The 13,642-nt window shown below is 34.7% G+C and overlaps 1 protein-coding gene across 2 annotated transcripts; it reads left to right on the forward strand.

The window, feature by feature from the left end:
- Positions 1-951: 951 nt before the first annotated feature.
- On the forward strand, positions 952-13,430 carry LOC108225662 (MMS19 nucleotide excision repair protein homolog). Of its 2 annotated transcripts, XM_064079491.1 has the most exons (21): positions 952-1,144; positions 1,251-1,313; positions 1,417-1,471; positions 3,297-3,394; positions 3,662-3,820; positions 3,932-3,991; positions 4,354-4,542; positions 6,281-6,334; positions 6,467-6,553; positions 6,653-7,346; positions 7,664-8,043; positions 8,337-8,410; positions 9,002-9,107; positions 9,275-10,128; positions 10,425-10,500; positions 10,585-10,696; positions 11,374-11,450; positions 11,970-12,050; positions 12,140-12,219; positions 12,322-12,382; positions 13,204-13,430. In XM_064079491.1, the coding sequence occupies exons 1-20, from the start codon at positions 1,073-1,075 to the stop codon at positions 12,335-12,337; spliced, it is 3,387 nt and encodes a 1,128-aa protein (XP_063935561.1). In that variant the 5' UTR covers positions 952-1,072; the 3' UTR covers positions 12,338-12,382; positions 13,204-13,430. The 2 variants fall into 2 exon arrangements, with proteins under 2 accessions (XP_063935561.1, XP_063935562.1); XM_064079492.1 differs by lacking the exons at positions 952-1,144; positions 1,251-1,313; positions 1,417-1,471; positions 3,297-3,394 and having other exon boundaries at positions 3,722-3,820; positions 3,951-3,991; positions 13,204-13,341.
- Positions 13,431-13,642: the final 212 nt, after the last annotated feature.

Genomic DNA, 13,642 nt, shown 5'->3' on the forward strand with positions numbered 1-13,642 from the left:
TTCGCTTTATGAATGTTTATATACAATAATGTATGTGAAGTTTAAGTTTTTTAGCTTGATTTTCTGTTCGATGTTGGGTTTTTTGGTCGAAGTATGTAGAAATTGGTGAAGTTGAATTTTTTAGTTTAATTTTGAGTTTGATTTTGGGTTTGATTGTGTATATTTTGGAAAATTTAGATTTTTAGTTTAATTTTGAGTTTAATATCGTAGAATTTGGTGAAGTTGAATTTTTTTTGTTAGATTTTTGGTTGGATATTGAATATGATAGTGTAGATTTTGGAAAAGTTGGAATTTGATTTTGATTTGGAGTTTAATATTGTAGAATTTGGTGATGTTGAATTATTTTTGTTGAATTTTGAGTATAAGATGAAAGATGCCATGAAAATATGAAATCTAACCTTAATAAAGAAGTCCAATAAAGCTCCAAGCTCCGAGCTTCAAGCTATAAGCTTCAAATTTCAAGCTTTAAACTCCAATAAAGATCCAAGCTAGCTTTTAAACTCGAATATAAGCTCCAATAAAGATCCAAGCTAGTATTTTGTGTATTTTGTGTGTATTGGGTTTGTATGCTCTAAAAATGGTGTACAGGAAGAAGAGGTCGTGTTTTTAGTTTTTGAAGCTGTGTGGATCTAGACGCCATATAATGTAGCGTATGTGGATCTTCTAAAAAGCGTAAACTGTTCTTACGCTGGATTATATAGCGTATACGCTCTTTTATAAAGCGTATACGCTTTTTAAAGAAGCGTATACGCTGTTTTAGTGTGCGTATTATCCAGGTTCTACTTTGAATTCTGTGCGTTGATTGTCCTATTTTGGACGGCTACAGATCAGTTGGATGGATAAGCTAGTTATCCACCTTTGGTTGTGGAACATTTTCCTTTAAAAAATCATGTCAAAAAATTACATATACCAATTAAATTGGAGGGAGGGAATAGTTAGAGATATGTACAAGGCGTGCCGGGTTGGAGAACCCATGAACCAAACGACACCCGTTAAATAAAAACCTAGCGCGCACAGAAGACAAAACCCCCATCGCTAAACCCTCACTCTCCCTCGGCTAACACTCCTAACCATGGCGGATTCGACTCACTGTGTTAAGCTCATCGAATCGTTCGTTGACTCTTCCAGCACTCCAGCTCAGCAGGTTCACTATTCTCTCACGTCAATTTTTGAACACCATATAAACCTCCAATTTCTTTTTTTTTTTTAATTGTGCAATTGGTGATTATTTGTCGTGTTTCTATTCACAGGCTGCAAGTATAGATGCAATTGCAGCTCTAGTGAAGAATGATATGTTAACATTGGAATCATTGGTTGGTTTTTCGCTTTAATTTTCCTTGTATTAGAATTGCGGATTTTAGTTGTTTTATTTTAGACTTGTTGTTTATCTGAATACGCTTGTTTATGGAACTATAGGTTAGAGAGATGGCAATGTATTTGACAACCACAGACAGCTTTCTTCGTGCCAGAGGTAAGTTTACATGCTCGCTTCTAAAACGATGAGAATGAGTTTGGACTATAAATACTCTAGACTAATCACACTGGATGTCAAAGAACGGGAATTGCTTAGTTTGATCATTTAGAAGGAAAGGAATAAAACTTTAGGAAAAAATGTACAGATGTAGGGGTGAAAATGAAAACGTTGTTAAGGATACATATTTTTTGTGACTAGTATCTTGAAGTGGGAGCAAAGACCGATCATTCATATAGAAACTGGGTTGTATGAAAGTTAGTTTAAACCTAAAGAATGGAGTAGGCGAGGATATTCATTTGTTAATATCCCTTGTAATCTAATTCAAATGTACTCCCTCCGAGATGTCCACTCTCAAAAAATCACACAGTTTAAGAAAAGTGGATATTCACAAATTAATTGCATTAAATGATCATAATATGTGGAATGAGGTTGATCTAGGAAATATAGAGAAAAGATATGTGAAGTAGAAATGATTTTGGAAATATGATTTTGCATTGAAAGTTGAAGTGGACAGCTAATTTGAAACAAAAATTTTCCTTAAAAGTGGACATGTAAATTGAAACGGACGGAGTATTTAATTGTCACCTCATTCCGTTCCTCTAACTAATATTACTTTGATGTATAACTATAACATTATTACTTGTTTGTATGGTGAATCAAGGTTCAGTTTAAGCATGAGCTCAATGGCTTAGCTGTGAAAGATACACACACACACATACATATATATACATACATATATATATATATACAGATATATACATATATATACATATATATATACATATATATACACATATAGACATACATACACACACACACACACACACACACCTAGACGGAGTCTAAGTGAGGCCTAGTAGGGCCAGGTTGGGGCCTAGTGGGACCATGGTGGGGCCAAGGTTTGGCTCTTTAAGACTGTCTGGAGCCTGTCCAGGGCCTATGAGGAGCCTTGGCGAGGCCCTAGCGGGCCCGGGTGGATTGAGTGGGGGTGAGGGTGGGCCCTAGGTGGGTGATGACATATAGGGGGTGGGTGATGACATATAGGGGGTGGGTGAGGTCATTTAGGTATAGTTTCTCTTGGTTTCTATTTGAGCAATTGCGCGCACACACACACATATACAAATGTTCCTGTATTAGGTAATGGTTCAAGTTCTGTTAAAAATTATGTGATTATATGTTATATTAACTGATGCCAGTTACAAACTCTTGGAGCATATTTAATTATTGGTTAGCTATTACTGGTGGCATGGAAAAGAATTTGAGTAGCAAATATGAGGCTACACTCTCATTTGATACTACCATTGGCGGAAACCATATATTTACCCTTTAATCATTTGAAATAAACTTGACGACTGAGATCCGTATCGGAAATATGTCTTTATTTTCAATTTAAAAATAAAGTTTATGCGGACATTTTCTGGTAACAGATTATGAAGCCATTCAAGCTTTAGTATGTAACAATGTATATACTATACAGTCTCTAAACTGGTCTGTGTTTTTTCCAGTTTGCTTGTAACCGTGAAACTTTAGCTTGAATTTAGAAACTGTAAGGAGATCCTATCAATCTACAATTTTTATTTTCACATCTTAACATCTCTATTGGGCTTCTTCTGGTTTGGTTTTGCCAACACAGAAGATAGTTAGTGGAATAAATTTTTGAAAATTTGACAGAACGAATTGTAGGAGTCAAGATATGGTCAATGAAACTGGCCAGTCGTGATTATTTTTAGTATAGGTAGCTAAGGTTACTGAATATGTGAGTAAATAACTTATAGTAGGTTTAGTAATATTTTATATATCTTACATGTGTATTGCTATACAGGTACTCTCCTTCTTGGAGAATTGCTAGCTTGTCTAGCATCTAAGCCATTGGAAAGTGAAACGGTGCTTAGTTTGATAGGATTCTTCACTGAAAGGCTGGTGAGTGAGCTATAACTTCTTTTTTTGTTTTTGCATATGAGGTGTTATTCTACCGAGAAATCAAAAATTAATCGCAGTACGTGGTTATATGTCTGTATCTGTTATTGATATTTACCACATTTATCATTTGGATATTTTGAAAAGCCAACTCATGCCCAATCAATTTTATATAGAAGTTTCTTTGAAGCATTTTGACTAGTTGTGCCGTGTACTTGGTAATTTTATATCATTACGTCATAAAAGTAGATGATACCATATTTATATCAGGCAGATTGGAAAGCTTTGCACGGTGCCCTTATTGGTTGCTTGGCCTTATTGAGGAGGAAAGGAAATGTTGGTGTAGTCAGCAGCAGTAAAGCACTAGCAGTTGCTCAGTCTTATCTGCAAAATGTACAAGTTCAGTCATTAAGACAATCAGACAGGAAGGTAAGATGATATATATGGTGTCTGAATCTGATTTATTGGATGGGACTTAACAAAAATACAACTACATTTTTACCATTTTATTGTATATGAGGAAACTGATTTTTATTGCAGCTTTGTTTTGAACTTCTAGGATGCCTTTTGGAGCGCTATCCTGATGATATAGTACATCTGGTATATTTTTATACTCTCGCGGTATTAGATATTTGTAATGATACTTGCTTTGTTGTTCTTTCCAATAGCAACCTCAAGAGCATGAATTTGGCCTCCACAAAACCTTAAAAAAAAAAGTCATCCTTTCTGTGTATAAATAACAAAATACTAGACTGAGCATCAAGATTTAAAGAAAATGTCTCACTAAGCTTCGGTTTTATTGTGTTTGACAATTTACCTTACTATTTATGTTATGAGAGATGATTGGAGTCTTTCTTATTAGCAATATATCGACAGTATGGCATGTTTTTTTTTTCTTGCATTTGTTCCCAAGTTATCTTTATAAATCTTCTAATATTAAAGAATTTATTTTATAAATATAGGATGATGTACTTATACCTGGAATTTGTGAATCTATTGATGGAGAAAAGGATCCTGAATGTCTAATGCTTGCATTCCATATTGTGGAAGTTCTGGTGCATTTATATCCAGATCCAACTGGCCCACTTGCAAGTTTTGCCACAGACCTTTTTGAGAATTTGAGCTGTTACTTTCCCATTCATTTTACACATGTAAGATCTGTGTTATTTACTTATCTTGTTTCTTATACATCATTCTAGTAGACACTGCTATTTATGAACATTCAGTGCTAAATATCACCTAGAGGACGTTTTTGAAGCTCTTAATACTTGTTTGATTTTTCTGATTGCAAGCTGAGGACTGTTCTAGTCCATAGTTTAATAATTTATACGTGTTCGAATTTTACCCATAAAGTAATAAAGATAACTGGACATAATAATATTCTGGGATTTGACTAGTGTTGTGAAAAGAGTTGCTTGCGAGCTTGATGAGTGCATCTGTGAGTTGTAAAAAAAAAAAATTTTGGTGTTCCAAATTGGCAGCAAAGTGCATAACAAACAAATAATCGCCAAAAACTTGCTAATTTAATCTTAAAGATGAATTGATCTTTATACAAAGATAAAGAAATGCAAAAGCAGACAACGGATCTGTTTCATGACCATAGTTATTTGGGACAATTAAGAGGAAGAGAAGGAATTCAGGCCTTCAAGATAGAACTAATTGATTCTGAAGCACAGTTGTTGATCTTAGGTCGGGTTATGTCTAGTGGCCTATTTCTCGTGTTAGAGAGTAAAGACTGTCACATACTATTATATTCTTTAGTATTGAACTATCAACAATTTTGTTTCAATAAGTGTATATTATGTGGTATATAATATATACTCTTTTATTAGTTTTACACTCCCAAAGATACGTTTGTTAATTAACTATTCTGCATTTCCGTGAGTTTCACTTGTTGCAACACACTGTTAAAATGAGGTGTGCATGGGACTGCAACTACTTCCTGTGCATTTTTTTTTTTTTTTTTGTGAATTCTGTAATTAACCTATTCCAGATGGATCAGATTCCTATCAGGATAAAAAGTATTGTTCCGTTTACTCCTGATGTTAGTCTGTAAGTTATGACAACAAGTACATTGTTGATTTTGGCCTGTTGCTATTAGTTCTCACATGTGGGGTACAAAGCTGAAGTATAGTGAAGCAGAACATCCACATAAGCCATATGCTTTAGAAGTTACTCCTTTATAACATATATTACTACACAAAATTATACACGTATGCATGGTTGTAAAATTTTTGAGTAGTTGCCAACTAATTGGGAAGTCATAAAATTGCAAGTAATTTAACCAAGCGGCTAAGATTTGAAGGCAATTTGTACTGGCCGGGTGAGCTGTTGGCGAGTCGACCTAATCGAGTGACTTACCATCCTTGGAATTTATATAGTGTAACATATGTAATTACTCATCGTTATTGATTTTGCAAATAAAGTAATCAAATGAATCAATCAATTATTGTAACAGTGACTATCTTATATAATTGTTATTAAAGCTTTTGTAAATCAATAATTACAATATGGTGGATATTTTAACAGACACACCTTGACATACGGACATATCAACCATGCTTATATGTTTTATGCTCACATATATATACTTTCATATGTATTCTTCTGTAAGTAATATATTATCTGTAATTGAAGGGAAAGCTCACCGCATTTTAACAAGCCTATAATAGTGCTTTCCCTTTTGTCGGACCGAGAAAAAATGTTTTCGTGGTCTTGTTACTCCCTTGTGTACTAAGATGCACTTGATGATACAGATTTCTTTTTCTTATAGGTGATTTAACCAGTAATTAAACCTTTATCTATCTCGTTATCTGCAGTAGAAGCTTAAAATATAGTGTATTTGCTTGCTACAGTTTGTAGTCTCATTTCTTAAATTTACTTATTTAGCCAAAGGGGGAAGATATTGATGTGAAGAAAGAAGAGCTTTCAAGGACATTGATGGTAAGTGCCCAGCTATTTAATATATAAGTGCATAAAGCTAGATCTTTATTTCTATTGTCACTAACAAATATGCTGCTCATAATATGACAAAGGTATTTTGACAACCATTAAATTGTTTTGTGCATCTTCTAGGTGGCATTTGCTTCCACTCCTCTGTTTGAGCCATTTGCCATTCCGCTGCTTCTTGAAAAGCTTTCTTCTTCTTTGCCACTAGCAAAGGTTGATAAACTCTAAACCCATCTTTACTACATTGCAGCTCACTAAATTTTAATGTATATCTCTTTCTACCCAGACCTTTCTGACTTTGATTGGTCACAGGTAGAATCCTTGAAGTATCTTAGTTATTGTAGTGATAAGTACGGGGCAGCTAGAATGGCAAAACATGTTAAAGTTATTTGGTCTGCATTGAAAGATATTATCTATACCTCACCAGAATCCGTCTTACTCTTGGAATCAGAAATAGTCGATGGCATGAGCTTTCAAGAAAGTCATACGGTGACGGAAGCCCTTATACTTCTACAAAAGGTTTTTTGCCAAAACAGCGATCTTCTCATAGATTTAATTGTTATTGATGAAGATATAAAAAAAACTGTAGACAGCATTTATCAGTTCAAGGAATATACTGGTATTCCTTTGGCAGACAAGCAAAGATTACATGCAGTTGGTTCTATATTGTATTTCTCTGCCAAATCTTCCATTGGTTCCTGCAACAGAGTTTTTGAAGCTTTCTTTCCATGCTTAATCAATGCCCTTGGGATTTCAGCTGAAAACTCAGTCGCTCTCCTTTCTTCACCATGCAATTTTGGAGCAACTTATCTCTGCGTTGAACTCCTTGCTGGCTGTCGAGCTTTGGTTGTTAGAACAAAAGGAAATGCTACAAGTAATGTCATAGTACAGGAGGCATGGTGCGATATATTATGTACTTACAGTACTTCATTAACCAAACTATTTAGCTTCACCCTCATCACAGGGGTGGATGGGAGTACTCAGAATGCTTGTTTACACTCTGGAGGTACTTATCTCTTTTGTTCTGATTGTCTCACTTGCAGAATGTAGGTCTTTAGTGCGAACTATTGTTGTTACATGTATGCAATTATGAAAGCATAACGTTGTGTTTGATAATATCATTACAAATTGATTTCTTCTTTCTGTTAGTTCTTTATAGGCTCTAGCACCTCTTGTATATGTACTTCCCTTGCTGAAAATAATTCAGTCTTGTCCTCCTTTTTCCTCTTTTCAAACTTTCATGTGATAAATCTGCATTTATATAAATCATAAACTCGTACGCATATTCTGATGGATGTTTTCTCTTCTTCCTATATATTGCAGTCAAAGGCCTCCAAATATTGGCTACATTTCCTGGAGACTTCTCTCCGATATCTAAATCAGTATATGAGAGTATTTTGTTAAAGTTGATATCTGTAGTTACTGGGAATTGTAAGGATGCTTTCTTGTGGAAACTGGCATTGAAGGCACTAGTGGAAGTTGGTTCCTTTGTTGATAAATCTGAAGACACTGAGAAGGCGCAAAGCTTTAATGCCATTGTTGTAGATAAAATTGCTTCATTCATGCTTTGTGATGATCTTTCTATGCCTTTACCACTGAAGCTTGAAATTATTTCTAGCATCGGCACAACTGGGCTGAGTTACATGCAAAAGTTTCTTCAGGGCTTGGAGTGTTCTTTATTGGCTAGTTTATCCGGAGTTTATGTATGTGTGTTCTTAGAATCCTTTCTTTAGAGCCCATAATTCTAGTTAATTAGAAGGTTGACATGTGATCTTCTTGCAGTTACTTGTTCAGTGACAAATTTTAATTGATATATACTTTATCAACAGTTACATGATAAGAATTTCGGAGAAGGGATGTTACTTGCCTTAGATTTGGGGTCATTGCATGCATTCCTTTCTGTCTGCTTTTAAATGTTGTTTACAGTAACTTTTTTTGACTGTGATTGCAGTTCCCATTTCTTTTTCATTAATAATGCAACAAAATTTTGGTATAGGTTAGAGGTGATCCGGAGAATCTTGAAATAGCAACATCTCTTTTGGAATGTTATTCCTGCGATGTGTTACCATGGTATGCCTTTCTATAGAAATTTATTTGGCTGTCCATCCATTATTTGTCCCCTATTTTTGTTAATTGATAAGTTGCTCTCATTTTTAAACATTTGAAGCAATCTAATTGGAAAATGTGCTTGGTTTGCAATGTATAGTTTTCGCATTACAAGTGTCTTGTATCTGTTGCATAGATTATAGTGAAGTGGCTATTTGAAATGGATGTCGTTGACATTATCAATATGATAATAGTCACGAACTTTTTTGAGGATGAATGTGTTGGTTCAATGATATCTGTGACAAAAGTTAATTTCTTGCTTTGTTATATCCACGTTGAATGTTGCGGCTGTCAAAAAGGAGATTGCTATGCAAAGGAGAACATCTACAATTTGTTCCCCTTTTTTTATCTGCCTTAGTTATTGCAAGAATCGGTTAGATATATGCACAATCATTCTATGGTCATACTCATACCCCAGTGTTAGCATTGAACTATATATCTGAAGATGGGGAGCATGACCGAATTCACATTGTTATCCACCTGTGGTTTGCATGTTATGCTTGTATAGATCTATTTAGGTGTCTTTCTCTTGTATTAATTGTGGTAATGGATCAGGTTTGACAGTATTGGAGGTCAAGAGGAAGTCCAGTTTCACTTCGCGCTTACTATATGGGGCCAAATTGGAAATATTTTGTCTTTCTGCGCTAGTTCTCAGGAACAGGCAAGTGCAGCTCATATTTAAGTAGTGCAATTCTATAACTTTCACTAATTTTAAAGCCTTAGAAAATCAGAACCAATTCTTATATTGTTTTTGTGCTGGCATCATCGATCACAGATATTGTAAATGGAAGAATTCACTATAATAAAAGCTAATAATTTGCATTTCAGAAGCTACTTTCTGCAGCAATGACAGCCATGCAGTACGCTGTTGGACGATGTTTGGCGGAAAATCAGACAGTAATCATCGATAGAGCTTTTGGCATACTTTTGTCTACTACCTCTTTACCTATAAACGATCTGATGGATGAAATTACTTCGGTTAAAGTAGAAGGTTATAAATCCAATGATGACCTGGGCTGTATGTCTTGTAGAGAGAAATGGATAATTTCTCTATTTGCTTCAGTAGTTGCAGCGCTTCGCCCTCAAGCACACATTGCAAATGTGAAAGTGATATTGCGGTTGTTCCTGACTACACAGCTATCTGGTCATGTACCCTCAGCTCAGGCATTGGGCTCTATAATTAATAAACTACCTGTAAAAGTTGAGAACATGGATGCTTCAAATGTTTTTAGTCTTGAAGATGCAATTGATTTGATATTTAGCAGTAGAGTATGGAGTTTGTGTAATGAAGGTCCAACTAATTGCTCAGTGGCTAGAAATAATAATGAGACAAGTATTAGAAACAATCTCTTGATTCAAAGTCATGCTATTGAAGGATTAGCCTGGATAGGGAAAGGATTGCTCATGCGAGGTCATGAAAAGGTGAAAGATCTTATAGTGACATTGTTGAGTTGTTTACTATCTAATCACAGTGAGGGGAGCCTGCCATGTACGGAACAGGAATTTCTCTGTGTTATGAGGTCTGCAGCAGATGCATTTCATATACTTGTTAGTGATTCTGAAGCTTGTTTAAATAAAAGGCTACATGCAACGATAAGGCCACTCTATAAGCAACGTCTTTTCAGTATTGTACTGCCCATTATACTATCTTTAATATCAAAAGCTGATTCATCAATCCAAAGGTAATACATCTTTTGGTGCTGTGTCCAAATTTTTCTGTTTATTCTCTTCCTGATTAATGTGTTTTTTTTTCCATAAGTTATAAAATATTTATGTAACATAATGAATTCATTATTTGGCTTGTCGGCTACCACTTTCTTGCTAGAGTTAAAGCACAAATTTTGTTAATATGATTAGTAGTTGTGATTGCTTGTATTATTTGAGATATAAGGAAGATATAGAATGTGAATTTCCCTTTTGCTGCTTTGTGATAATCATGATAAACCCTGATTTATTGTCAACCTCTTTACTCTTACAGAGCCATGCTGTACCGAGCATTTGCTAATGTCGTATCTGGTACTCCACTCAGTGCTGTTTTGAGTGAAGCAAAGAAGGTGAACTAGTCCATTTAATCGGTTCTTTTTAAACTTTGAAATCCCTTGTGTATGATTAGTAACTTGCCGTTTTCATTGTTTCAGCTCATCCCCATTCTTGTCGACAGCTTGTTTGTGTTGAGTGAGGACATTTTGAATAAGGATATAGTTTACTGTATCTTACTGGTCTTATCTGGAATCATGACGGATAAAAAACGTAAGGGCCTATTTTTTACCTTTTTTCCAAAAAGATATATTTAAGATATTTAACCCAAACCGGAAGTTCATTTGATCTAAAAAGTCTCTAAAAGTTGATGGGGATAAGGTCCTGTCTTATCATGATTTTTGGTAGCAATAATCTTTTATCTTAAATTTACTACTTACCTTCATTTCGCTCTTGTAAAAGATGATATGAAAGTTTACTAAATATAAAAGATGATCTAATATATGCCTAATATCTTGTATCTCTTCACTTTCAAACAACTGGATTATATGGCGAACAAAGGATTAGCTGCTTAGGATGTTAATTTTGAATACCATAGTCTTAACTCTTCTATATGAAAAGAAAAAGTTGGGGACTTTATTTTGTACAGTTTTCCTTCAAGGGTTATAATCAAGTAGCATTTCGCACTATGTACAATCTTGCTTAATAACAATTGGAGAAGGAATGATGACCTCACAGCCTGGCAGTTGGGGCCATGATTTCAGAAGCCATAGGGAGATAGTAGAGGCTGTACAAATAGTATATTCTCAGCAATTTGAAGTTTGGTCTTTGTTTCAATATTCTGTTCAGCATGCTTCTTTAGGATTTTACAAGTGAATATCTATCTTCGAACTTCCATGCGCTACTATCATTTCCTACCAAAACATTTAATTCTCATTTCATTTCTGCAGGATCAGAAGTTGTAGAAGAGAATGCACATATCATTGTCAGACGCCTTATTGCACTCATGTCTTACCCCCATATGATGGTACAATTATGAGATGTTTCACGTTTGATTATTTTGTGAAAGGAATTTAATATATGGCTCTGGGATCTGATTTTACTGAGGGTCTTTATGACTACTGTTACTGTACTAAAAAACGTATCTTTAAAAAAGAATATGTCTACAGAACCAATAAATTTGCCTTCTACCGATTTCAATCACTGCTAGTGCTAGGACTTTTTGGTTTTGCATTTTCATTCAAAGGGCTACATTTGTTACTTACAAAATCGATTTAGTTTAAGAAAAGCTTCCTATTGTCTTACTTATAGGTCATAGCTGTTGCAAGTTGTGCGGTGAGACAGTTATTCACAGTTATTGCCATGCCTTGCTGCACAACTTACCGCACAACTTGCAACAGCTATAAGTAGTACCCTGCTGTAACGTTTTTTTTGTTCCTTCTGTAAAGATCATCAAGTACAAACAGGTTTGCTGGTAGATCATGCTCTAAACATGCTGTTACATATTCGTCTTTGGTTGGTAATTATAAACTTTGAACATGTTCAGGTGATACGAGAGACAGCGATTCAATGTCTTACTGCCATGTCTGAGTTGCCTCATGCAAGAATATATCCGATGCGGACTCAGGTTTCTATGTCATAGTTCTGTATATTGCATTTGGTGCAGTCGTAAGTAAATTCATTAGAATATATACTGATATCTATGTTTCTACTTAGGTTCTGTTGTCTCTATTAAAAACTCTTGATGATCCAAAGAGGGCTGTTCGTCTAGAAGCAGTGAAATGTCGCCAGGCTTGGTTAGAGCTTCCTGATCTAATTTGTAGCTATTTCTTTCAAGTTAAATTATTTATTTAGAAGATTTTCTAACTATTTCTTCTTGCTATATTTCCATATATTAGGGCATCTATTGCTTGAAAAACTTTTCAATTTTAAGAAGGATCAGATGGGTTTTTCCAATAGGTAAGATCTTTTCACTAGTAATTTGTTGCTGCAATTTACACAGAATTGACTGCTAACCAGCTATTTAGCCTTGCATATCAGGTATCTATATTTGGTAGGAAAAAACTAGACACAAAGAAAATTGAGATCTGATGGAACCTATAATTTTTGTGTGGAAGTGAGCCATTTATTGTATATACTACATTAGGTGTAATATGGTGTCTAGCTGAGAAGATTATGTAAATCGTAAATATATGTACCAATTTAAACTGAGTTGCTGTTGCTGTAGTTAGGGCTGAGCTGAAAGCCGAATTCAAACTGAGACCGAAACCTGTAAAAACTGATAAAAACCGATCCGAAACCGAAAATTAAAAGCCAAACTGATTCTAATGGATGCGTTTCCGGTTTTAAGTGAAAACCGAATTGAAAAAACCCGAACCAAACCGATTACTAGAAGAAATAATAAGTATTATTACTTATATAATTTTATAAGAAAATATATACACTAAATTAATATATCATAGAGTATTATGGGTTATCACTTATCAAATAAAATGTTATGTTAACTGTATGCAGTAGAGCAGTGTAGTAGTAGTGCAGCGAAATTTAAATATATAAGTGTGATCTGTCATATTCTGAGTTAAATAACCACAAACAAATAATTCAGTTATAAACATGTTATCGTTAAGTTAATTTATCTGATTCGTTGGATACAATTGAACATACCATTAATAGTTCCTGTAGCAAATTTTTACCAGCAATAATCAAGAAACCAAATTGATGAGGCATGCCTGACAAAAAATAAAAATAAAATTGATGAGGCATGGTTTGTGTTCTTTCAGTGTTAGCTACATGGAATTCATTTATCCACAGCTTCCGAGAGTTCATATTGCAATTCAGTCTAGACATATCTAGATCCCGAAGATGTGGATAAAACCCTGCTCCTGCTTGTTTGCTGAATGTAGAAGAGTGAGAGTCCAAGTCTGTTCGTGGAAGATGTTTACCTTGGTGGAAAGTACAACAGTTGTTTATAGAAGATGTTTCATATTTAAGATGTGATTTAAATTCAAAAAAGAAAAAAAAAATGCGAAGTGATTAAAATTGTTAGGTTTTGTCCCTCACTTGTTAATAAGCACAATAGTACGACTACTGGCACTGTAGATAAATGTCAGTTTTCTCAAGTGGAACTTGAACATAGTGATCCGTGTCATTATATTAAGAAGTTTCATTAGTGGTACATCTAACTTTCAACATACGGAGTCACAGGGAACATTTCATTCT

Source organism: Daucus carota, chromosome 6 (assembly GCF_001625215.2).
Source record: "Daucus carota subsp. sativus chromosome 6, DH1 v3.0, whole genome shotgun sequence".
Taxonomy (NCBI): Eukaryota; Viridiplantae; Streptophyta; class Magnoliopsida; order Apiales; family Apiaceae; genus Daucus; species Daucus carota.

Coding starts and splice junctions, on each gene's coding strand:
- LOC108225662 (XM_064079491.1), top strand. CDS start 1,073: ATGGCGGATTCGACTCACTGTGTTAAGCTCATCGAATCGTTCGTTGAC. Junction 6,335..6,466: donor AGCTTTCAAGGACATTGATG/GTAAGTGCCCAG, acceptor TGCATCTTCTAG/GTGGCATTTGCTTCCACTCC. Junction 11,451..11,969: donor TGTCTTACCCCCATATGATG/GTACAATTATGA, acceptor GAACATGTTCAG/GTGATACGAGAGACAGCGAT.